Here is a 26167-nt window from a genome sequence, read left to right as displayed (position 1 = left end):
AAATCATGCAGAGATTCGAAGCCACCATACTACGCTGCATTCTTGCGTATCGATCGATGCACGCCCGCGAAATGCGCGCGGCCGCGCGCGAGGTGTCCAGGCAAGCCGCGGCTATTCCACTTCCGATGACCTCCGCAACGTAGTTTGATGAACTCGCACTATAAATGGCCGATATTGTTTGCAATTTGCAAAGACTATATGACACTTGCCCTTTGCACGTCGTCGACAGTAGAACCGTAACGTTGAGTATGAATAACGATTAATAAACTATAGACTTTATCTCGAAATTAACAGACTTATCTCGCGAATTAATGCGGAAATTAAATTTTCCTAATAAAAAAAAAACGGAATAATGAACAATAATGAAATAAAAAAATACACCGGAAAATATATATTATAATCTCATATTTATTGTATATATTTACGTTATTGTCACGATTCTTAGAGAAAAATGTCAAAGCACGTAACAATCGACCTGTGGTATTTTATGTTTACTTTATTGGAAGTAATTTAATGACGCAAATAATGGCGTGATCGACTGTGCGCAGAAGTGAATGCTGTGTTTGCCCATTAAGTGATCGCAGAATAACGTTAACCCGCATGGCTCACGCATGATATACTATTCATCGACATGAAAGTTTTTGGAACAGCGAGTATGATCATTTAAGGGGAAATCTCCCGAGCAAAGACGAGTCGACCATGATTCTCTAAGCAAAACCTGATACGCGGGTATATAAAGTCCAACTTCATTTTTGTTTTATTTTCGCTTAAGCTACATTCCAAGCGAAATGGAAAATGACTACATCACATGTCGAAATGATTGAAAAGATTGAAATTTTTCTACATTACAACTCTGTATGTTATTTAATCGACGACGAGAAAAAGATTACCACTCGTGACCTGCGCGTGAACCCCGATCTATCGAATTGATCGGTTCACGCACTTTTTAGCTTAATTATCTAGAGACCCAGTGAACACAGTGTCCCAAATCGGGACGTATGACGTCTTTGAGGCATCATACATCCCGATTTGGAACATGCGTGTTGTCTGGAAGAGATCCTTGACTATCCAGACTTTTGATTTCATTCAAATTCATTTGCATTTCATCTAATCTCTTTCTCGGTTTTGACTCTTCCTTGCTGTGCGCTTTTGAGACGAGGGATTTTTCCGAGTTTCCTAATTTTGCAAAATTTTGTTTAACGAAAAGGACCAATGCATGCGTCCCATGTTTGACGATTGCCTAGCATGCGATTGCCAAAACTATTGTTATTATACAATAGTCACAATTATTATTTTAAATGTTATTTTCTTGCTCGACCCCCATTTCTCCTCGAGATTATGCCATTGCCACTAATACAATCACTATTCGTCATGCATCATGAAGGTCCATAGTACGATAACATCTTGCGGGAACAATCTCTCTTTTTTTAACTACTATGTAATATTCATTTTTAATCACTTTGTCCTACATAAATGCAGACGAGTTGTTTCGTACATCTCTACGAACTTGCTGTATCAATAAATAAATATCAACGAAAAGTTCAAACATGTTTAACTGACATATTTAACTGAACCATGAATTTGTCTTTTGATCTAATCGACTCTAGCAGAAATTAAACGCAAATTATTCTTTTAACATTTTTGTGCAAATTTTAGTTTGTTATTAAATTTGTCAAGGTTAAACTAATTGTCAAATTGACAAATTAAAAGTATTTTTAGTAATGCTAAAATGAGAAAGTAGAAAGTATACAGGGAAAGCGTGGAAGAAAGGATACAACAAACTTTTCGTTCATATTTAAATAGCACATCACTGATGATTTGATTATATTTGACTCAATTGATTTGTTCGGTAGACGAGAGCTTAGATTGAATTTATGTCTCGTTCATAATCTAATTAGCGTCTTCTCCGTTAAATGTCGGTTTAGAAGCAGGAGGAAGCTCGGTAAAATTAAACGTCAAAATTAAAAGATAAAGATCAGCTATATTTTTAAAGAAATTCTAACTGTTTTGAAAGAATAAATTGGCATTACAATAATTTTTGCAATTGCTTAACTATTATTATAGTTGTAGAATTGTGTACGAAGTACTGATGACAGAGTATAATTGATTAACGCAGTTTTTGCAATATTAAACATTTATGTTTTCGAAGTATTGAGTTATTTTTATTCAGCGCTAAGCGCTAATAAAATGACGCCGTAATCTTTCGTGTCTCTTCGGCGCACAACGAGTTATTATTCGGTCACATTTCACGAACGCCAGCAAAAGAGAAGGCGGACACTCGACTGTTTTATTCTTCTTTGAAAATTCAAAGCATCGATTCGGTCAAGTGCCCACCGTCTCTACTCATGTGCATCATTGGTGCAATATCGAATTGTTCTGGCCTTACCGCAACGAGGTGCAATCAAATGCAACCGAATATAAATTGGCCGATCAGAGTCAATGTAAATTCTAATGGAATAAAATAGTACCGCAATTGGTGTATTATTTTCAGTGGGCCAATAAAACACAATGTTCCTTTTTCCAAGGAACTTGTGGTTTCACGAAGAAGTCATTTTGGCGAATCCTTAAGTTAGTTTTCTAGTCTAGCCTAGGCTGCCCGCTTATACTAGACGCATCATGCTATACTTATATACGAAAAACATATGGTATGAATCGTACGACGTTGGCAGAATACCAAATCGAAGGTGTAAGTCGTCAAGATATATTACCGAGGGAGACGATCTCTTTCAATATATGGGCTTATCAATGACGGGAAATGTATACAAGTGAATCATCCGAATATATAATAGATACAATTGGTATGCGGTATTTCGTGGTATACGTCCCCTTCATTTAACATTCCGCCAACGCACGCAGATTGTCATGTAACTATAGTACCGCATAATTAGCGCCACACTAGACACGGCAGACTCACACAAAGATAGAAACACCACACCTAGCACCAAGCCGAATTTTGCGATCATGATCCCAGTATCGTCGCGTTTATAACGCACCGCCTTACACGCCTTAATATTTAATGCGGTATTCCTCCCCGTTCTGTTGCAGGCCCGTGGGAGTTTGGGGGAAAATTGTGGGCTCGTTGTGCGCGATTGCCGGTGTCCTGACGATTGCTCTGCCCGTTCCCGTAATCGTCTCCAATTTCAACTACTTCTATCATCGTGAGACTGACCAGGAGGAGATGCAATCGCAGAACTTCAATCACGTGACTAGTTGCCCGTATCTTCCTGGCACCTTAGGTACGCCGTATCCTTTCAGGATACTCCAATGTGTTGCACGAATTTCACTAATCAAGAATCATTTAAAAGGCCGGTTTTTGATAATGTAAAAAAATAGATCGATGACGAGAAACTAAGGATTTCATCAAGTAATTTTTATAATATCGTAGCTTTAAAATATCGTACCAACGTGTTAGGTATATCAGAAAGATGACTATGTTGAATTATGAATAATGAATGAAATATTATACTTGCCCAGACATGCGTGCTGTTTGGATGTTTACACACCAAACATTGTCATAGTTAGTTATAGAATATGTGCATGTACCTTTCAGGTTTGAAGAAGATCTCGATGTCGGAATCCTCGTCGGATATAATGGAGTTAGAGGAAGGCACCCTATTTACTCATCCGGAGATTACGAAGAAGTCAAATTGCAACCCTCGCCACAATAACAATATCAATCCAGCCTGCATGAGCATCGAGACTGATGTCTGACTACTAGGTGCGCATTTGAAAATTCAATAATATCCACGTGACAATCGACGTGATATCTGTATCACGATCGACATTCTTATTTCCCGTCTTGGATGGATTATAGTGAAGGAGACGGTGGCAGCGTGGTGGCCGTTACTGAGCCAGTTGTCAAAGGGCAACTGCATCTCCCTGCGGTGCCTGACGTAGGCCTCCTTCACCCGTCATCATAGTCGTAAGCTGCTGGCATCACTCGCCAGCCTGTCCAGGTCCGTCATTGCGAGGGGCGTCTCGGGTCAGAAACACGCGAAGGATCACAGAGGATCGTGATCCCTCCGGGGAGCCTGCTTTTTCCCATCTGAGATGTATACGAGAAACGGAAGAGAGGTAGGGTGGGTCCAAGGGCGTGCGGAGATGGGGATGAATCTATAGCCCGTTCTCGAGACATCGTCGCCTACCTTCCCGCCACCTTCTCAACGAGCTTGCGCCCCGCGTAAGGACCCACGTGCGAACGAAGGGGACGGGATATTCCTCGTTCGCGTGCGAGCGCGCACGCGTGCGGCCCCAACCCCCGACACCACCGACTCCAGTGTTCAAAACAAAAAATAATAAAGATATAACAAATGATAACCGAAGAAACATCACGGCGTTCTCGTATAAAGCGCTGTCGAGTGTCCCCCCGTCCCTTACGAGCTCCTCCGACTTTCAGAATGCCAGACGGGTGAAGTAGAGAAGGGGGAGCTGGTAGGTAGCGGAAGCAACACAAATGGGGATTGTACCAGATAACACTATATTAATTATTATCGATATAAATTAATTGAATACCGTACACGTAGGGCGAGGGTAAGTTAACAAAGTATGTTTTATGATAAAATCGCGAATGCGAGGACATTTAGAAAATGCTGCTTGCGGAAAGAGGTGAAAAAGGGAAACCGACAAGAACGCTTTATAAGAGATGTATCAAGAATGAAGGACTGAACGATGATGGCCACAGAGATAAAAAGAAAGAGAGGGGGAGGGCGAGAGGGAAGGAAAAAGAGAGAAAGAGATGGAGTGTGTGTACGGCGTAGACTGTTTCGTTCCTCTTTTTTTTCTTTTTTTAAACAAAGGACACCGAAGTCGATTTTCGAATCTATTTATACGATATGTTATTCGACAATGGAATTAATTTTTTTCGTCTCGTTACATTCGCACACATGCACATGTAACACATTTAAATGCTGATAAAGCGATAACGTCGACGTTAATTGATTGAAGTTCAATCATTTCTTAAAGACGAAAGGGTGATCAATTTCAGATTATTGATTATATCGATAACCCCATAATCCGAAATATTTGCAGAAATGATGACACAAACGATTTTTATGATATCCACGTGTGATTACAAAAATTACTCTAGCAATTTTTAATTGCACCCCCGCTGCTTAAAATTTACTATCATAAACTTATGTAGATTGCATTTTTCAAGATTATCGACATTCGAATTACGGTACAATTTTACGTTATGTTTATGTTTGAAGCTCTTATCGTATGTAAAAGTTTATCTATTCGCTTATTCGAAGTTATCTTCACGCTTATGTACATATATCCAAAGCGAAGAGAAACTATAACGTACCAGTATTAAGTAACGGGGGTGTATATATTGAATAGGGTCTGAATAGCGAATTCCGAGATGTTATACAATAAATCGGATACGAATATCAAGACGATGCGAGCAATTGTAATGATAAGAAACGTCCAAAAGAAAAAAAAATTTAAAAAAACCGAAGATGTCTGCCGATGGCGCGCGAATTTTATGCCCAAATCATAATTTCAATCTCTCAAAGTGTACAATTTGATATTTCTGTCTTCGATATGTGCGACAACGATTTCTCGAAAAAATCGCGGATGATTGCTTGCAGAAGCAAGATAGTGATGATGACAATTAGCATGCACAAGTTTGAAACATGTATGTTAATAATAATTCGTATATCACGTTCTTCGTCTTTATTAAAGCTCAAAGATGAAAGAATCACTGTGTGATTCCTTACGAAAATAATTTCTGATTAAGCTATCAAGGGTATCTCTTTGATAATGAAGAATAGAAACTTGTAAAACGTTGAGAGAAAGCTTATACAGCTCTTATAGTGTTTTCCTCTTCCTCTCTTATAAATAAATTTTTTACGGGATTAGTATTCTTTGTAAAAGTGATTTCTAACTTGTTCGAAAAAAAATAAAGAAAAAGAAACGATGTTGCGTTGTATGTTATGCCGATGACAGAAAGAGAAGAGGCCGTTCTCAGCTAGCAAAAGCCTCCAAAAGACGTCCCAAAAACGTTTAAAAGACGTCTAAAGAACTTCAGATGTTCTTATTTATAGATGTCTTTCAAATGTCCCCAAGACGTTCTTTAGAAACTTTTGCTGGGTTGTTTCGAGCTATAAGTTAAACAGTAATTCATGTTAAAAAAAGGAAGAGGAAGACATGCGATACTGAGATAAACGATTGTCTGGAGAACGAATTGGCATGCCAATCGATCCTCGCACCCAATCTCACACCGAGTTTTCAAATCTGTTCATCTTTCCCCCCGTACGACGAAAGTACGTCGCAGAATTGCCAAGACTGCCATATTTCACACATCTCTCTCGATTTATAATCGCGCCAAGGAGTCACCCCAAAGTACATTCTACCGGTGTCAAATCGACCCGATCCGATCGATCTTCTGATATGCTGATTCGATCTAAACTCCAAAGTCGACTCGTGGGACGTATCTTCGCTCGCATAGAGTTCAAGAAAAACACAAAGGAGGAATCCGCAAAAGAGAAAATGCAAAGTCCATTGTTCCATTTCTCAAGGTTATCAATTTTCGATCGCCGTTTGATTTGACCAAAAAAGAAAGAAACGAAGCCGCTCACGTAAACTTTTTCAGTATCCCATTACTGCAATGTTAGTTATATTTTCCATTGATTGTCATTAAGTTCCGTTAATAGTGGAAGCTAATTGAAATTCGCAGAGTGGGGGATTTTATTTAAAATCTTCGTATTCAATTTGATACTGAAGGAGTTAACTATTTTCGTTTAGAATAGAAAAAAGATGCAAGGCATGTTTAAGGCTGGTACATAATGAAAAGTTCAAATAAAATATAGGAGCAAGAATTAAAAAATTAGCCAATACTAACTTAAAAAATAAAGAAGTAGTTTTCTTTATTCGTAGTGGTAACACACGAAAAAGAAATAGTTGCTGTCGAACGGCAAAATCAACGGAATCATCTCAATATCATAATTGCCAGTCTTTCATAATGCGAGAATTAGCGGAATGCTTAGAAGAGGCATTTAATTAGAGAATAAACATGATTGAGAGGTCAAATATTATTAATGTTTCCTCCGTTTTTTAGGGCGGAAGTAGTCTTGCACTATAATTGGTGAGAAAAGGGTATAAGAATCGTATCATGGATACATATTGATTCTCTATTCGTTATTTAATGCATTGCGGATTAAATGTTTGTCGACACCAATTTACATTGTTGTTCTTACATTTCATTCTGTATCAGCCGTGTTTTAGGCAAGCAAACAATTACGTTGGAAAACGACGAAGCAAATAACAAAAGAGAGAAAAGAAAGAGGAAACAATTCGACTTTATTAGGTAATTTTAGAAGTGGATTTAACAGATGACTGATCTCGTCTTTTAATAGACACAAATGTTGATAATGAAATTTTAGTCCGCAGTACGATAGAGATTGCAAACGGGATAGAGAGATAGAGGATGACATGCGTGCGTGTCAGGGAGTGAGAGTGAGAATGAAAGTGAGAGTGAGAGTGAGAATGAGAGTGAAAGTAAGAGTGAAAGAGAGAGAAAAAGAAAGAAAGAGAGAGAGAGAGAGAGAGAGGTAAAATAATGTATTACTGATACAATAATTACACGAAGATTTACGTTACACGCTTTCAATACAATACTCAAACCTTTCGCCTCGCTGATTTAGTCCGAGAAACGACGTATAGAAGTAATTAAAAAAAAACAAAATATAAAAAAATTACACATCAAACTACCAGCCTAGTTAAAATCGACAGAATCGAGAGACGGAGAGAAAGAGAGTAAAGGAAGAAAATGCATGAGCGCAAGAGAGAGCAAAAACGTTTCATAAACGATAAATTTATTACTACTACTATTATTCTTACTACTATCACTACTGCAACCACTACTATTATTATTACTACTACTATTACTTATCACTACTATTTACTATTATTAACTACTAATTACTATTACTATTACAACTACTGCTGCTATTACTATCAAACAAAAAAAAACAAGCTACGATGAAGTATTTAGATAACGAGAAACTACTTCGTTAGGCAGCCAGTAGCCATTAGAGTACACGAAAATAGCCATTAGGTGGCGAACTACATCATCGTTGTTGCTACGTCGGAATTATCGATAAATATTCGTATCAAAATTTCAAGTAGGCTCGATCAAGCCAAAGGCGGTTGTACATAGTCGGTCGAACAAAACGCGAAAAATTTGTCATTTAGAGAAAAATACTGTAAAATGCCAGATGCGTGTTATTCCGTTCGATTTCCATCGGCAGACTTTCGCGCCTAAAAATAAACGCGAAGGGTGGAGCTTTAATGACGAGCTTTTAAAGATGAATAGATTTCTCGTCTAATTTCGAAAACTGTTCTCTATTAAAGTTCCTCATAAATCAATATTTCAATAATAATTGCATAATCTTTAACATTTATTTGATTCATCCTTCAAATCAATTAAACTAAAATTGAATTAAAATATAAGACAAAAGTTGTACTACTTTAAAAATTTATAATGCCAAAATTATATATCCGTCGAGATATTGAAATTGGATTTAGTTAGTAACTTCAAAATTGCTTTCGGTCTCTAAATATGAAAACGTCATATTAAAGCGAATACCCGAAAATCCATTGAACTTCCATTATGCCGTGTGTATTTTTAATTATGCGAACAAAGAAAGGAGAAAGAAAAACCCGAACAAGATGTCGCGGCAGCGTAACTTTCGACATTCAATTCGTGCACCGAGAGCATGAAAATGGCTTTGACGTTTTACAAATAGCACAGAATGAATGAGCGGGAGTAGTCGCCGATGTTCTTTTTTATAAAATTAAGTCACCTGTATTCTGTCCTTCTGTCTGGAGGAAGAGAGAAAGGAACATTTTTTCTCACGACCCTTTTCACAGTTCTGTATAAGAATTAACAAAGCGACTGTTGAATTATCAAAGCGTCTCCTCCACCAATGATCCGAGAAAGAGACAGAAAAAGAGAAAAACAGGACAAAGAGCGTGAATGAGCGTGTAAACACGATGAGAAAGAGAGAAAGGAAGGATGGTATACACTGTGTGCGTGAGAATGAATGAGAGGGAAGAAAAAGAATTTATTGGGTGATGAATTATGCGAGCCGAAGATGCATTCCGAAAAATAACTAGGGTAAAAAATTTAAAAAGAAGAAAAGAATTAGTCTCTCGCTACGAAGCTAGAATTATATTCCGCTGTCGCTATAGAACGAAAATGATTCGTCGCTATTAACTAATTGACGCGAGAAGGAGACGCGAAGAGGAGATAATCGGCTAACTAAATAGTAATAATAGTAATAAATAAAATAACGCATATGGTAATCAGGCTGGGCAAAAATATTATGAATACTAATTATTCCATTGAAGATAAAGCAAATAAATTAAAAGCAGGTCAGAGTGCCGGCACCACTCTCGAGCATCCCCCGTCCTTTTTGGCCCCTCTCTGGAGTGTCACGATTGATCCTTCCTTACTCGATTCTTGCGCACGATCGTCTCACACTATCGAACTGAAATAGCAATAAATTGCTAAAAATTAATCGTATCGAGATCATGTAAAAATAAAATAACAAATGCGTTGTATTACGGACATAAGATCGATACGCGAAAGGTAGGATCAATCGTAATGGATCCTTGCGCATTTAAAAAAAAAGGGATAAGAGTTTTATGGCGTGAAAGATGCTCGTACGCCGCCCGTGTAAAAAAGAAAAGTAACACAAAAGGAGGACATATTAAAATAAGAAGTTGATGAAGATGAGAAATAAAAAGCAAGTGCGAGCGCTCGTAGATCGAGACGATCGCTTTCAAGTGATATATTTAGGTATTATATGGGTTTATGGTATTAAAGACGCAGAAAATAATATAGTGTAAGAAACTAAAGCGAATGTTTGTTATCACTCGGATAACGTTTTCGACGATTGATTTATGCCGCGACGAGTATTATGTGTAAATGCATGTAGATATATCATATACAGGGTGAATCGTAAAGCGCGGAAATCAGTAGCAAAATTATATTCTTCGATGAATATGCGTGCAGAGTTGAATTTATTTGGAGATTTTTGAAATCTCCGCTATTTTTATCACAGCTTTTATAATATTTAAATAACATGCTGAGCGTTGAATTTTTTTCGCTTTTAAAATTTATTTATTAATATATAATTATCTTTAAATTATCTGACTATTCTCTATATAATCCAGATTTTCGTATCAATTCTCTTCGAGAAAAAGTCGTTTCCGAATTCATCGTGGAATAAGTGCCTGCTACCGGCTCTCAAATTTAACGGAATACCCTATATATCATGTACATGTGTGATATAAAAAAAATATATATATATACATACATATATATACTGAGATATGTATATGTAACTGATGCCAGGAGAAAACACGGGGCAGATAAATCGCAGGGAAAAAGAAAACACATCGCGCTCGACACTTTGTGAAGGGAAGAGAAGTAAAATTTGTTTGCAAAGAGTAGAAAGTACTAATGTTATTATGTATACATATACATACGCAACATATACATGCATACACACAATGACGTACACGACACACAAGGGTGACTTGCGAAATAAGCTATTTAGTAGGCTAAATCTCTAAAGAAACAAAAAAAAGAACATGAAGAATTTGTAACGCGAGGGCTGCATACATGGTGGCGGCCATCCCTGCCATTCTAGTTGATCAGAATCCGTTTTGTGAATTAATTAAATCAATTAATTATTGATCAAGGACTCGTTTATATAGTGTTGAGCACTGTTTTAAGTGCTTTTCATTTTTTGGCTGTGTGAAGCTTAAACTAACGTAATTTAATGAGGAAAGGACACATAATTATCGTATCAACTTCATATAATCATTTTCAAAACTTTTCCGAAAAGCGGGAAGAGATAAATGAAAAATGCACGAAAATTGGAGTAAGTCAGAAAGAGGGGAAGAGAGATAGAGAGAGTATGTGTGTGTGTGTGTGTGTGTGTGTGTGTGCGTGTTTGCGTGCGTGCTTTAAGATGTGTCGAAATTGCTATCATGAAATGGAAGAGATGGGAAAGAAGGCAAGAAAGAACAGGAAAATCGGCAACAAACATTCACGCGCCAACAGTTATTAATAAACCAATTATTAAGTAACATTAAGTAATAATTAAAAATAGTAATAACGAGTAATGAGTAATAAAAAACCAATAAGAATATGTTAATAATAATCGATAAGTGTGTGTGTGTTACGAACGCGCGCCACGTTTCCTTCGCGATACGTTTTAATGTATATTATTATAAATGATTCCGTGTATCTCCGTTTGTACGCATTTTAACAAAGAAGAGAAAGAAAGAGGGAGGAACAATGAGAAATAATAAGCTAATTACTACAGAATACATTTAGTGGTGTATGAATATACCAGAGAAAAAAAAGGATACTACACATACTCTTAACGGTACTAGCTCAGAAATATCCTGCCGAGTTGCCCCGATTTACGCTAAGAACCACCTGGCACGTTTTCACGAACAAACAAGAAATTTATTAAGTTTATAAGCGCTAAGAGAAGTTAAGTCCATCGCCTTATTCAGAATTAAATAAAAACTATGAAAATAAACGAAAGAAAGAGAAAGGAAATTTAAAAAGGAGGAAAAGACAATAGAGAGAGAAGTAGCGAAAAGGGGAAAAGGAAAAGTAAGGAAAAAACGAGGAAAATTAAAGGAGAAAAGAATGTGGAGGAAACATTAAAAAAATATATAAGCGATAGAAGAGCTGGGCATAAAGTGAAAAAAGACAGCATGTGGAACACATATAATCTATTTTTCGCTTACGTCACACGCATACACACACAAATACACACACACACATACACACACGATGATCCTATGGAATAATTATTATGATTAAAAAGAAAAAAACAAAGAAGAACTGCTAATTTTTCTAACAAGCCCGCGGATGTCGCTGGAAAACGACTGATGTCCTACGTTTTCCTGCGGCAATGTTTTGTAAAGCCACTATTTCTATATTGCGCAACGAGTTGCTGCGTTCCATTAAATAAAAGATGGAGGAGAAAAAAATTCAGCATAATTATTTACCGATTTCAGCGAAGCTGCGCAATTAGAGGACAAAAAGGGAGATATAAAATGGCTGTAATGCACGACTCGATAATGAATTTGTATACTTAAAAGGAGATCTGCGATACAGAAAATTTTATAATTCTTTAGATAATTCGATAAATTTTTTTAGAATCCGTTGAAGAAGTTCGAATAAATTTTTAAATTCGCAAATTTTTATTTCTTTGCACAAATTCTTAGCATTGCAGATCTTTGGTGTCTCGATCTTTTGATGTGTATAATCTAAATGTTCCATTTACTATTAATTACTATTAATTCTGAATTTTTACTTCTTTCTCATACTCGCCCGTATTCATTATCGCGACTCGTGTATTTTCTGCGGTAGATTGAGAACTGACGGAGATCAAGTTCCGTTAGCCGGGTACCAAGGCACTCAGGGCAACGATTAATATCGATCTTATTTATACGATGATCTAAGCTATTTTTGTTGTACGTTTATTACACTGAAAGAGATATTTATTACACGCTACGCGAAAATTTACGCGCAATATATTCAATGCATCCGTAGCTATTAAATGAAATAAACGCAAATGAAAAGCTCTCCTGATTATTAATAATTAACTCTTCGAAAATAATCGCGCAGTTCGTAACGGACGAAGCTTCATACCTCACATCGTTATGCCACGCTCGGAACTTTCGTAATTTAGCAAGATAGATAATTTGTACGAGGCATTTTCTATGTTTTTCTTTCTTTTTCCATTCTTTTTCATTTTCAAGTTTTAAACATGTAATGTGATTTTTTTCGCGTTTTACATAAAGTGCACAAATAATTGAGAGAGAAGCTAACGATACGAAATTATGTCTGTTCGCGCAAATTAGGATTGCCGTCATGTTAGCGATTTATTGATAGATTATGTAAAACTACGGAGAGATGAGAGGATGGGAAGGGAGAGAGAGTTCGAAGGGACTGAAAGAGAGAGAGCTTTTGCAAAAGCTGTAAACATGCATCGGAGAAAATGACGTGTGCTCATTGAATATCAAGCAAGCATATCTAATAACAGCAACACCAAGAAATACTCATGAGAAAATGAAAATGAGAATTTTCCGTTGGTTAAAAAAAAAGAGGAGATTCAAGAAAGGAAATTAAAGAAAGGAAGATATCTTGAGAACGAGAGGAAATAAAAATAAAAAATTTTTTTTTACGTAAAAGAAAAACAAAGGGAATTACATTTGTTATAAAATACACGGGTGCATTGTTACGACGTCACAATTATGTTCATCGAATCGTAAAAGAATTGGATGGAGAACTATAATGTGTACAGTTTTTGAGAATAAGTGCGATGAGAGAATCGGTTTATCGATCGAGATCCATACACATTGGAGCGAAACGATCCTCATTCACTAGCTGTGTACTAAGGGCAGCCATGTAGTGTTTATATAGTCCGTTTGTTAATGTTTCAGATACTTTATTAAATGTTGATATAATGCTATGTACTGTAAAACATTCCTTATTTGTGCCGGAACCTGTTTGAAATCTTTAACCCTTTATAGATTCGTTTTATACTTAATGTGATTTAGATATACATTGTTGAGCGATTAACACATTTGTTATACAAGAGATAAAAATTACTTTTTGAAAATTTTATTTGGCTAGTTACTTATATGGATAAATTATAATTTTTAAGGTTTAATACAAGTTATATAATATAAAAGAACTTAGATTGTTATAAATTACATTAATTTCTCAAATTATAGTTTCTAAAGAAAGTATTATCCTATAAAGGGTTAAAAATTGAGCACTCCACCCGTGTTAGCCAATTGATTGGTCAAACTGTTCATTAGCAATCATTAGGATGTATGTTAACATACTGATGGGTAATTCGAATGTACTCGCGAGAAATTTGGGAAATCGATTAGATGATTCAAAGGTTCTAAAAAACCGAACGTAGTCTTGTGCAATTAAGTCTACATGCATTTTAATTAATTAAATAATAAAGTCTCTTCTCGCTTTGAACAATTTAAAATGCATGCGAAAGACCTGGTACAGATAGTTACATAAAACTCCAAGGTATTCTCGTAAATCAAATCGCTGTGATTTGCGAAAAAACGAAGGAGGGAGGGAAATGGAGTAAATGTGAGAGGCAAATTCTGAAAGGATGGATATTGGAGCGAGAGATTACACACTTTAACGTTGTGTAAAATTTTTTATTGTATCGCTTTTTAAATTGTTTCTTATGCGACATAAAAAAAAAGTTGTAACTTCGACGCGCAATTAGAAAGTAATGTCGATTTGCAATTTTTTCAACAATTTATTAATTTAAGATCGATCGTTACTGTTTTCACAATTAATATTACAAGATACATGAATGAAAAGAATATTCGATTTTGTTAATTTCGAGATAGCTGAGTGCAACTCGCGCGATTTAACCGTTTGACTGCTAAAGTATAAACTATATCTTTAATCTTGGTTCTTAGTACTTTTATGTAAGATGTGTAATATATACCTATATAATTTTTTTTTTTACAAGAAATTGCAGAGATTTGGATTATTTTAACATTCTACCTTTTAAACATTCTTACAACATATTTAACTTCAAATAGAGCTCCCTTGTGTTCATATAATTTTATACTGGATTATATCGATTTAATTACATTCTTTTAGAATCTGTGTGATAATCACAGTTGACGTTAAAAATACATATTTACATAATGCAATATATATTTTATTATATTAAACATTTTCTCGCGCTCAAACGGTTAATTGGAAACTCTCCGATTCGCATAACTGAAGAGTTCTTCGCTGCCAATTAATTATTATTAATTAGAGATAGTCCGATGCTAAGCGATCGCTGGTACGAAATCAAATAAGCGCTTAGCCGCGCTGAAAATTTTCCAATTGCATGCAAGAAGAAAGTAAAACCGATTTCACACGAGTCACAAATTAATATCTTATGGTTTGCTTCTCGTACGAGTGTTATTGTTACACAGTGTAAAAAGTTGGTATAAAAGAATTTATCTTTGTTCATTATTTTTGTTAGTTACCAACAGAAAATTTAGATTTACACTGTTAAGTTTTTGTGGACTTTCTCTGGTTCCTCAGAACTGTAGACAAATCAAATCACGTACTGCTAGCGTTTGAATGTAATTCAAGTAATCTTGTTGTGATTACGATACGCGATTGCGATTAGAATAGAGTTGGGATCCAACTGTAATCTAATTATGATTTGGTTTTAATTCGATTGCAATTCGTGTGAGATCGGCGTAGAAAGATGAAAAAAAATCCACGCGGCACCTTTGCTAAATAGTTGCAAAATATTGAAAGGATCGCGAACAATCCTGAGCTCGTATAGGAATGGCAACATAATAACGATATTTTTTAAATATCGATTATTTTCTCCAACTTAGAGATGGCAGAATAATATCGGTATTGTAGAAGTATATATTTTTGCGTTTTTATTGCTATAACTGTAATGAAATAATGATGATTTAGAAATTTAATTCGCAGAGAATATCGACTTTTGTCATTTCTAGAAATGGTAATATAATATCGATAATTAAGAAATATCGATACGTAACTAGCAGAATCTTAATATGTGCCATTCTAAGTCCATTTATACACGCCACGAGAAAACGCTCACAAATAATTTATAACATTTTATAAATAAATTGGCATATCAATGAGAGAAAGAAAGAGCGTATATGCGTGCTTGTTTGTTGGGTGTTTGTGTGCGTGTGTGGGAAATACCTTCCCTCCAAAACAGAAAAAAAATGTAAAGTATATGTGAGCGAGGAAAAAAAATGCGTGCGCGAGAAACTTAAAATTTATTGTTCTCACTTCTTCATCGATGAACGCTCTGCTGGTTTGGAGCGTAGTCATATCGTTAGTGTATAAGTCTGTATGTGACGATGTTAATTATTGTAACATAAAAAAAGCAGGAGAAAACGGCGCGAGAGAGAAAAGAAAAATAATATAAGGAAATCGTTATTATCACGGAAGGATCAACGTAGGAAGATCAAATGGAGAAGAAGAGACGTGATATATTATTTGTCTGGTATTGCTGGACATGCTTATAAAAGGGATAGTTTTTATAAGCCGAGACTCTGTTTCCTACCTCCCAACCATCATATAACCTGCTCTCTCCTCCTCCTTCGCTTCCCGTTCTTCAATGAATATTTTCACAATAGAAATATTGGGACTTTGTCCGTTTACGTTACGCGAGCTAGACCGCTTTTTGCAGAAGATGGAAAGAAACGCAGAATAAGCATGAATGAGTGAATGGGAGGAATCGAGAGGGAGAGAATGCGATAGAGAACCTGAAAGAAAAAAATGCGACAGAAAGAAATAAAGAAAAATGAGAAAAACAGCATACACAAATGAGAATTAAAAAAAAATGAAACAATTTGGCGAAAAAAAAATAAATAAAGAAAATAAAGAAAGAAGCAAGAGAGAGATAGATAGAAAAAGAAAGGCGAAATAAGTGAGGATGCGTAAGAACGAGTGAGTAAGTGAATGAGTGAATGAACGAGAGAGAAAATGTGTGTGCGTGTGTGTATGTATGTGTGTGTGTGTAAAGAAACAATTGCACCTCGACGAATTTAAATCTATGATTTCCTCTCACACCTCTGCGCAGTGTTTTGGGCCCTTCCGTCCAATACGCGATGTACCACTGTCATAATTTATTTAATTTTTGCAAGTCTACGTACAATAAAATTGTTATTGCTGAAACGATAAGTATGTAAAATATATATACTGTACATTATGACCTTCGTTCTAAAAAAAAAAAAGCATTATTAAGGTCTCGCTGGACCAGGATTCCTGCCGTCCTGGCGTGTGTTGTAATTGTATATGTACATATACATGCGTATTTTTTAATATCAGACGATACTTTACTCAATAATTAGGATCGCTTATTAGAGGGTATGTATATTTATATATAAATATAAAAACATCAGGTATATATATGTGTATATAAATATATATACGCATATGCGTGCACACGCGCGTGCGCGAGTGCGCGCGCGGGTTCGTGCACGCGTGCACACATTACGCGATAAATGAGAGTGGCATTCCCGACGCCATTGTCTGCGATGAACGATCTTCGAAAGGAATAAAGCACTTTCACGTAGTAATGTGTTTGTATTCGACAAACTCCCCGTAAAACTGTTAGAATTGTTATTTCCTTACTTCAACTCCTTTATAATAAGGTCTGTTCGTTTATTTAGCTGAACTTCTTGCACGGGTCATCTTTCCCTTTTTCTCTTCACGTTGGAGAGAAAGAGAGAAAAGATGTGCTGTGCAGCAAGTTCAGGTATAACGAACAGGCCTAGTCTCAGTAGTGATTTCTATATTTCTGGTTTTGGAAATACTAAAAAGTAGTATTTTATAAATTTGGAATTGTATTATTAGAATTTGGGCGGGTATAATGTTAAACTTTTAAATTTTTCAAAATAATTCATCAAATAAATTTTAGTTTGTGTTATTAAGTTAAGCTCATCTTCTTTCAAAAGATAAGAAATTCACCAACCTGAAGTCTGAAGTTGCTTAGGATAAAGAAATCTGAATTCATTAGCAACCAACGCCTTAATCCAGCTTATATCTGGTATTGGCCAAGAATGTGAAAATTAATCTTCTCATCGCTGCATCGGCCACAATTGAGAGTGTCATAAATACTCAACTTGTATTGTGTTGGTGACACTATATGTATATCTCGTGAATAGTTCTACCATCAACCTGGAAGCCACCTTTTCCTAACCTCATGCTCTTTACCAAATCCTCATCGGGAGAATCCCCTAGTAAAATAAAATCCTGCAATTGATCTTGATTTCTTATTTCCAGAAGTTAATAAAATATTGCTTCCACAGCCAACCCCTGTTCTTTGTCCTATTTAAACACAGGACACTATTGCATTGGTCTTAACTGGCTACTCGACGCGCGGCAGTACGCCCTTGGAGGTTCGAGCCATGGAGGAGAAGAATTGTTTATACTTCCTATTTGAAACTTATTTTATCGTCTTGACTGTGCTCCCCCCCCCTGAACCTTGCGCCCTGTGCAAGGGCACCGACGGTATCGCCCTAATTACGGCACTGGTGCTGTGCTATGGCCCTAACCGCGCGCGTTTGGAGGCTAATTTAACCAATCACGATGCTTGAATCTATTCACTATCGTTAGCTATTGTTGGAGTGAGAACGTGACTGAAAGAGATGCCGTATCGCTCTCTGAAAAGGAGCAAGAGCCGCATCTCACCCTGCGTTCCGTGTTTCCGTGCATATGCGCGCATTTATCTATAGTATACGTAATGCCCGTATCACACTAGCGATTGGCGATTGCGTCTGCGTTTGCGTCTACGCCTTATTCGTTCAACGTGCGCGGACCGGTTCGGACGTGTTTTGTCCAGAAGGAAAATTTTTTTAAGTATTGCGACTGTTACTGTCTGCATTGATTTCCACTCAGATTTTCAGACTTCGCTACGCTAACAGTGATTCAGACTTTGTTAACAAACAGTGCAGCTATAAGCTACTCTCAGTTGGCAAAACATTCAGTGATTCAGTGGTAAAAGCTGGCCATATTGTCCTCGGAATAGAGGCAGAAGCCAATTAAACAAAAGAAGAAGAAGCGTCTACGTCTTTTGACCAATCAGAACGGAAATCGCGAATCGCAATCGCCAGCAGTTACTTTCTGATTGGTCAAGAGACGTAAACGCTAACGTAGATGCAATCGCCAATCGCTAGTGTGATACGGGCATAACGTTTACTATAGAAAATGTGCGCATATGCGCGTTCTGGAAGGTTCGCCCTGGCCATCTTTGGAGCTGTACATACTACATACAGCTCGAAGGCCATAAAAAGAAGAAGAAGCGCGTTATGGAACGTCGAACGTGGCCTGAATAAGAAGTGACTGAAAGAGCATCTGTTTGACGATTTCTATTTTCTATCCAGTCTCATGCCATGGAAAGTGATTAGAAACCTGTAAGTATGATTTATGTTGCTTTGTGTGAAATATTTTAGTCGATATTTTATTACAAAATACAGTTGTGTAAGTCTATAAAGTTGAGGTTAACTTGCTGGTTGGCGGTCGCAAAAGTACATACATGATGTTTTGTATGTTTTAATGTATTTCAACTGAGAGGTCTGTCATGATTTCTAAAATATCACCGATAATTTCACAAGTATATCGGTATTACGTTTCTCTGATTGAGTGAGAGACGACGACGTATCTTAATAAAAAAATTTCCCTTTTGGACTTTGCGTTGCAATATCTCCGCTCGTAGGGCACGTAAGGAAAAAATAAAAACACTTCTTTATAAATCGACCCTAAGCTATCGATCAAGCCTACTTGTTAGAACTTATCCGTTCACTCGTTATTGAGATCTCAATGTCTCGAATACTCGCAATTCGTCGCGTCGCGTGAGTCACGGTGCGGTCTCGCTTTGCGTGTACTTGGTACCGTGTCTCAACATTGGAATCGGGGGGAAAAAAGGTGAATTTTTTAGCATCGACAATTTAAGTATTCGAAATTATGCACACGACTGAATCAAAATCGATTCTTAAATTGATATGTTTTTTGACAAAATGTTTTCTATGTCAAATCAATATCGATTCGAAGTATGCGCATTTCCTATCTCCAATTGGAACACCGTGGCATATTTTCTAAGTGAAAGGATTTATTTATAAAAATCGGTATCCACTACTCGACATGGGAGGTCCCAGATTCCATGATCTATTATACCTACACCAGATTCGGTGATTTTATCTGTTCTAGAGTTATATGTGTATTAGATGTTTCACAACAACGGCACCTTGTGCTTTTGCCATTTTTTTGTGACTGGAAAAAGCAAATCTTATAGACTTTCTTAAAATCGCGGGTCACTGGTATTCCCATGTTTTTCAAATACAAATTCGGACAGGATTTTCTGTAAGAACTAAATTTGTATAGCACCAGCCCTTTATATCTCAAGCGGTCACGCGTAACAGTAGCTGTCGCTATCACCATCACTGAATACATGTCGATGATAGAATCCCTCTTTCATTAAGCTCCCTGGGTAACTGTTAGCTATATCAAACACCGTGAAAGCTAGGAGAGAACACAGAAAGAGCTGTCTTGCAGATAGTTCCTCTTCATCCAGGTTATAACGTTCATTAATACTGCCACTATCCAGCTATCTGGATCCATTCTACAAACTTTGCTAATATTCTGCTATAAATCTAAAGGATCGTCTACAATAGCCGTAAGAGAATGCAGTAAGATGTAAGCAGTAAGCTACTGACCAACTACAGTCAATTATTCTTGAATTGTAAAAATTCCATTAGTCAATAGCTTACTGCTTATGTCTTACTGCATACTTTTACGGCTATTGTAGACGGTCCTTAACGGTTCTTACACATCACTTCGTATGGAGTGTTTTTAAAAGCATCCAATGTCTAAGAAAGTACTCACCACATAGACCGGCATTCATAGTCAGATCTTATATTTAAGATTGTCTTAAATTTATCTTTTATAGATGCTGTACGACTCGTTTTATTGGCTACGAAGTATCTAAAGATGAACTTATATAAGACGATCTTATATATAAGATCTGACTGTGGCTGCGGTCCACTTGACGCTACAAATGGTTTGAAGCGTTCTTCTCTTTCTTTCTTCATTGAAAGAAAGGAGAAGAGGAATGCTTCGAAGCATTTGTAGTGTCAAGTGGACCGCAGCCTAGGAATACCGGCCATAGTCACCCTAATAATGCCAGAAACGACCCTTGGTAGCATGTGGAGGAGATGGCTCCCGTACCGCGTACATTAGAGTCTCTGGGCCGCGATTCTGTAACTCGTTATCCAGTATCGTTATCGTTATATTATCGTTGCGCAGCTTTTTTACTATATAGTATACCTACGTAACTGTAGTTATGAGCCCCTGCACACAAATTGCCGTAGCAGTAACGTAAGTACAATTCTTACGTTACTGCTACGGCAATTTGTGTGCGGAGGCCTTTTAGTCTTACTGCTTAAGTTTTTCTAAAGTTTGTGTGCCAAGTGCTTAAGTTTGTGTGCTAAGGCCTTAGGCCCGGTCTACAATCAGTCGTATGTCGGAGTCGGATGTCGCAACGTAGCCGATAGTCCAATGAGAGAATTTCTTTTTCGGAAACGAATTTTCCTCATTGGACCATCGGCTACGTTACGACATTCGATTCCGACATACGACTCATTGTAGACCGGGCCTTAAGCCTGCGGGGTACGTGATAACGTGACAAAGGGAAATAACTCGAAGGCGAACTCGACAAACCTTGGTTAAAGCCTTGTGTCCACAATACTAGAAATCGCTCCGAGACCTCGGACGGAGAAAAAAATTGACCAATCATATTTAAACAATTCGGCAATTGACCAATGCAATTGGTTAATTCTTTTTCCGTCCAAGATCTCGAAGCGATTTCTAGCATCGTGGACACAAAGCTTTAGATTCGGGAACATTTAGAGCATGTTATTCCGTCTGCAGTCTGGCTTACAACATGTGGAGGGTAGAGATCCTTAACCAGAGATCAGACAAACCGTTAACGATCTATGATTGGCTCCGTCGCTTGGGGTATAACCGGAAGTGTGAGAGATAAAGATATATATAGCTAACCCCAAGAAATCCTAGCCGACCTAGCCATAAGTGTCCGTCGAAACTAGAGTTCGGAATACCCGGGTATCCGAAGATCCGCCTGGTCACCCATTTCCCGTTGTATACAGATCTGGACCGGTTCCGCGGATACTCAGGGATAATTTGGGTTAGGTATCCATGCGATGCGGGTATCCGTACAATATAGGTACAGTCGATTATTCTTCTCACATTCGACTGTAAGTGCCCATCTACAATAGGTGTTTTAAGCCCTAAGCCTTAAGAAATTGTTCAATCACAATTGAATTTGAGGAGAATAATTGACTGTGATTGGTCAATTTTTTAGGGCTTAGGGGTTAAAACACCCTTGTAGATGGTCATTAATTGGTCAATTTCTTACGACTTACGACTTGCGACTTACGACGCTACGATACGACCAATGTAGAACCGGTCCAAAGCCGTAGTCGTAGACATAACGCCTGCGCACAATGGAGCACATATGATCACTTATTGCTGCATAAAAGCTAACGGCATAGTATAAGTATACACAGTAGAGACACTGAACTTGTTTAGTGGTACTCAATTTCCAGTGCGCATCCATCGGTTTATCCTACCAGGAATATGGCAGCCTGTATGTAGGACAAAGAGAGAGATACTTCTTTCTCTTTCTCTCTTAAGCGTTCATAAGCCCAGGAAGATGGCGGCGAGTCATGTGACCTGGGACCGTAATTACCGTAACTACGAATCCGTAATTCGTAATATCCATATTTCTCATAAAATAAGTTACATAGATTTGTGAATTTTTTTTCATATACTCTTTATATAATAATGCAGGGAGGTAAAGAGCCCGATTTTGCATTTTGGCTCTTAAAAATTTATAATAAATAAAACGCGGAGTAAAGTGCAGTTTAACGTGCACTTAGTGCATAAAGTGCACCTGAGTTGCCTGAGTGCATCTGAGTTTGCCTGGGTCTCCTGACGACCCTTAATACGCAATTTTTTTCCAAATTTAATTTTGCAATATTCTGTTAAAATAATTCGCTATAACGCTGTTTTGCTGAAACACTATTTAGAAACAAATTGTGCAAATATTTATCAATATTTATCATTTTAAATTTTTATAAGTATTGCAAATATTGAGACATAAATGCAGCATTCCCAATTTCATCCAGAGATTTCATCGTATAATTTTATAAATCTTTTCCTATTAGGGAAGAGATCCCATAAGTTAAGTGTTTTTAATATATTCCGTATTAAACTCCAAATTAAATGGATACTGTACTTCTCCATTACATAGTCAAAACGTGTAATGCAAAATTGTGGTTTAATCCGGCACAAATACACGAGTATCAGTTCGGAGAGAACGAAATGGGATTGAATTTAATGCGCTACCTTAAATCCTTTATGAGAAGCTTCTAACACGCCACGGGATCCAAATGTGTCTCTCTCGTTTCCGTCAGTCTCTATCCTCGACATCCATTACATCGCTACCTAGTAAAGCTACATAATTTAAGAGAATATTTGAATAGCGTTTTACACTGCTTACAGCTTGTACTTGTGGAAAACTTTATCCCAGGACTTCTGCGGCTGATAAATAGGTACTAATGCTCTTATCGTTAATGATTTCGTGCCGTTGTGCCGGATTGTATTCGTGAAAATTTAATACCCGATGGCGTTGTTGTCCTCACTAGAAATTGAGAGAGTGGTCTTAATTACCTCAATCTGATGAAATAATAATGCGAATAAAATTAATTTCATACTAGTGCAATCCGGGTGTGGAGATAGCGAAAGAATTTTAGCAAATGTTTCTTATTTTTGAAAATATTCTGTACGATTTTATGATAATCAATCAATAATAATAATATATTAAAGTTTTTTACATTAAAAATAAAAATTCTTGTATTTTTGTTTTCTATAATCAATAATGAGAAAGATAATTATGCCATATGTAATAAAAATAAATATAATATTATATTTCAGTAAATAAAAACTGTTTAATTATTTTTGAAGTTTCTAAGAATCAATTTATCATTATTTTTTATCGATATATATGAACATCGAGTGTTCTCTCGATATATCGCCTATTCGATATGACCGACCGAGTCAACTACGGACTACGCATATACATACCAGATGCGTCTCAGTCTCATGCGTCAGCATCGCCGCCATTTTGTGTAACAGCTGTAGTTCGGTGATCGCAGTCAAGTAAGGTCAGGTCGAGCTAGTCGAGTCCGTTGCAGTCCGTTGCGAGAGAATTACTTGTGATTTGTGCGGTGACCAGTTCGGGTTCCGTACGAGACAATATTGTGCTATTGCAAAAACACGTAATCGCAAGCAGTGCGATCAGTGATCTTAAAGCAATATGAATACTAGTTTTACATAAACGTCCTGTTCAATGGTTCAATACGCTCGCATTCAGGTACGACAATGTCGATGCTCTAAGATGAACATTATTATTTCAAATATATAAATTTGATTATGTTATGTATAACTTTCTTATATATATTTCTTGATGAAAACATTTGTTTTCGTCAAACATTTGTTCTTTCCAAGCACAAGACCTTGAAAGTTATATTGAATTTAACGCATTAATATATTTCTATAACATTCTATTTAATTATCATATATATTTTATTGTAGTGTGCATTTATGTATTATTGTGTACTTAGATTGATTATGCGCTTCTATATTAGAAAGTCTGTTAATCTTTTTTGATGAAACATATACGTAATGCTAATGCATAATGTTTACATAGATAATCTGTTAACCTTTTTACCTTGAGTTATTTTTTTTCACAAATGCTTGAAAATATTGCTCTTGAATGATTTTAATATAATATAATCTATAATTTAATATGTTATAGAAGAAATAAGTGTGCTGGTGACATCTCGATATGGCTCGAGTTCAATTATACGAAAGAGCTGTGGTCATCCATACAGTAAGTAGATACTTATTTATAATTATATACGTAAGAGTGACAAGAGAACTTTAGGTTATATATATATATATATATATATATATATATATATATATATAGGATTTAAGACTTCATTTATATTTCACATTTAGTTATTTGGTTAGGTATTTCTTGGTGTCAGTTATACATGCAAATGTTTTGGACTTATTTAATCTTTCTTTCGAAATTTAATTATGTATAAAATATATACATAAATCGAAAAAAGCCAGTTTGTTATATTATATTATGTTAATACTCATTTTAATGTCATGTTTTTAAGTAAGAAATTATGTCTTACTATATTAGTCAATGCAGATAAACATAAATTTAATTTTTATTACAAAATGTGGTACACATGACATATTTAACATGTTTCAAACTATAACTATACATATATAGTTTTTTATTTTTTAAAGTTGTCTCTTATCCTTTGAACGTCATCTTGAACTATTTTACTTTATCTACGTTGTTGAAGTATTTTGCTACTTAAAGTAGTTTTATTAGTATTTTTATTATTATCAAGAGACATCGTGTCTCACGCCAAATATAGTGAAGCAGATTGTATGAGAGCACCTTAAGAATACTTCGAATTATATTGTAATCTTATTAGCTATCTATTCAAGTAACCCATTAAAGTAATCTGGCAATTGTGGTTGATAACATGACAGATAATGTAGTTGCCAATTGTCCAAATGTAGAGCTAGATTTTAGACCACAAGGTTTCAATCAATACGTTATGTGAATAACATGATACAATATATGTATAATAATATGTACAACAGTGGCTGCATTCAGAAAAATACAATACATTAGATAATTATTATCTGTGTGAATAATGTATAGATCTATTAATCAGATTGTTCTTCTATTTGATTATTCAATTTGTTCAATTCCATTATCTCAATTCTTTATGCTAGGATTAGGTGCTTTTCCTTTAGCGACACAAGTCGACACAAGCTTCATTCTATCTGTTTTCAACATCTAATCTGCGTTCTATTTATCGCTCACAATGCTCGCGAGCATCATTTCGCTCTTTGACAAACAACAAGGATGAAATGATTCCACGAGCGTTGCGAGCGATAAGTGGGACACACCCTAGTAAGAAAGATTGAGTGACGCTTGTGTCGACTTGTGTCGTTAACTGGAAAGCACCCATTTAGCTACAAAGTGATTTGCAATAGTCGGTATAGTAGGAAACGTGAAATAACTTGAGATTCCTACTTTACCATTGCAACATTGTAACTCATTCAAATGATAAGGAAGTTACAAGTTGAGAATGTAATAAAATGTAATGTTATAGTAATCTAATAATGTTATAGTAATCTAATAATAACATAATAACATCGACCTATAGTATAAACTGTGCGATCCCTATTTTACTCGTATATGAATCCGGTCCTCAAATATGAGCAAATAGTCGCACATCATCTCTATCTCTATCTGTGCATCTGATTGGTCTAATTTTCGGTCACTCAGGAACGTAACTGCCAATGTTCGTTTTCTTCGCTGATTCTGCGACGAAAAATGTAAGAGAAAAAAATGTTGTTAAAAATTAAATAAAAACATACTTTTGCAAATAAACATGTTATTATTACTTATTTAATTTTCAC

The 26167-nt window shown here is 36.2% G+C and overlaps 2 protein-coding genes across 21 annotated transcripts in view; both read left to right on the top strand.

Annotated features, from left to right (window-relative positions):
• The window catches only part of Shaker (potassium voltage-gated channel protein Shaker), a 117774-nt gene extending 100630 nt beyond the window's left edge, over positions 1 to 17144 (top strand). For 15 of the 16 annotated variants that reach the window (XM_071793152.1, XM_071793156.1, XM_071793153.1 and 12 more), the window contains 3 exons: positions 3046 to 3236; positions 3551 to 3718; positions 3815 to 17144. In XM_071793152.1, coding sequence (XP_071649253.1) covers positions 3046 to 3236; positions 3551 to 3711 — 352 coding nt within the window. In that variant the 3' untranslated portion in view covers positions 3712 to 3718; positions 3815 to 17144. Of the gene's footprint in view, positions 1 to 3045; positions 3237 to 3550; positions 3719 to 3814 lie in introns of those variants that run through there. The other variant, XR_011734341.1, reaches the window with a different exon arrangement.
• Positions 17145 to 18841: 1697 nt separating this feature from the next.
• The window catches only part of LOC139821810 (uncharacterized), a 25034-nt gene continuing 17708 nt past the window's right edge, over positions 18842 to 26167 (top strand). For 2 of the 5 annotated variants that reach the window (XM_071793142.1, XM_071793146.1), the window contains exons 1-2: positions 23775 to 24020; positions 24468 to 24539. In XM_071793142.1, the coding sequence (XP_071649243.1) occupies positions 24495 to 24539 (45 nt within the window). In that variant the 5' untranslated portion in view covers positions 23775 to 24020; positions 24468 to 24494. Of the gene's footprint in view, positions 18985 to 23774; positions 24021 to 24464; positions 24540 to 26167 lie in introns of those variants that run through there. The other 3 variants (XM_071793141.1, XM_071793144.1, XM_071793143.1) reach the window with 2 other exon arrangements.

Source organism: Temnothorax longispinosus, chromosome 11 (assembly GCF_030848805.1).
Source record: "Temnothorax longispinosus isolate EJ_2023e chromosome 11, Tlon_JGU_v1, whole genome shotgun sequence".
NCBI lineage: Eukaryota > Metazoa > Arthropoda > Insecta > Hymenoptera > Formicidae > Temnothorax > Temnothorax longispinosus.
This window is presented reverse-complemented; position numbering and strand designations above follow the sequence as displayed.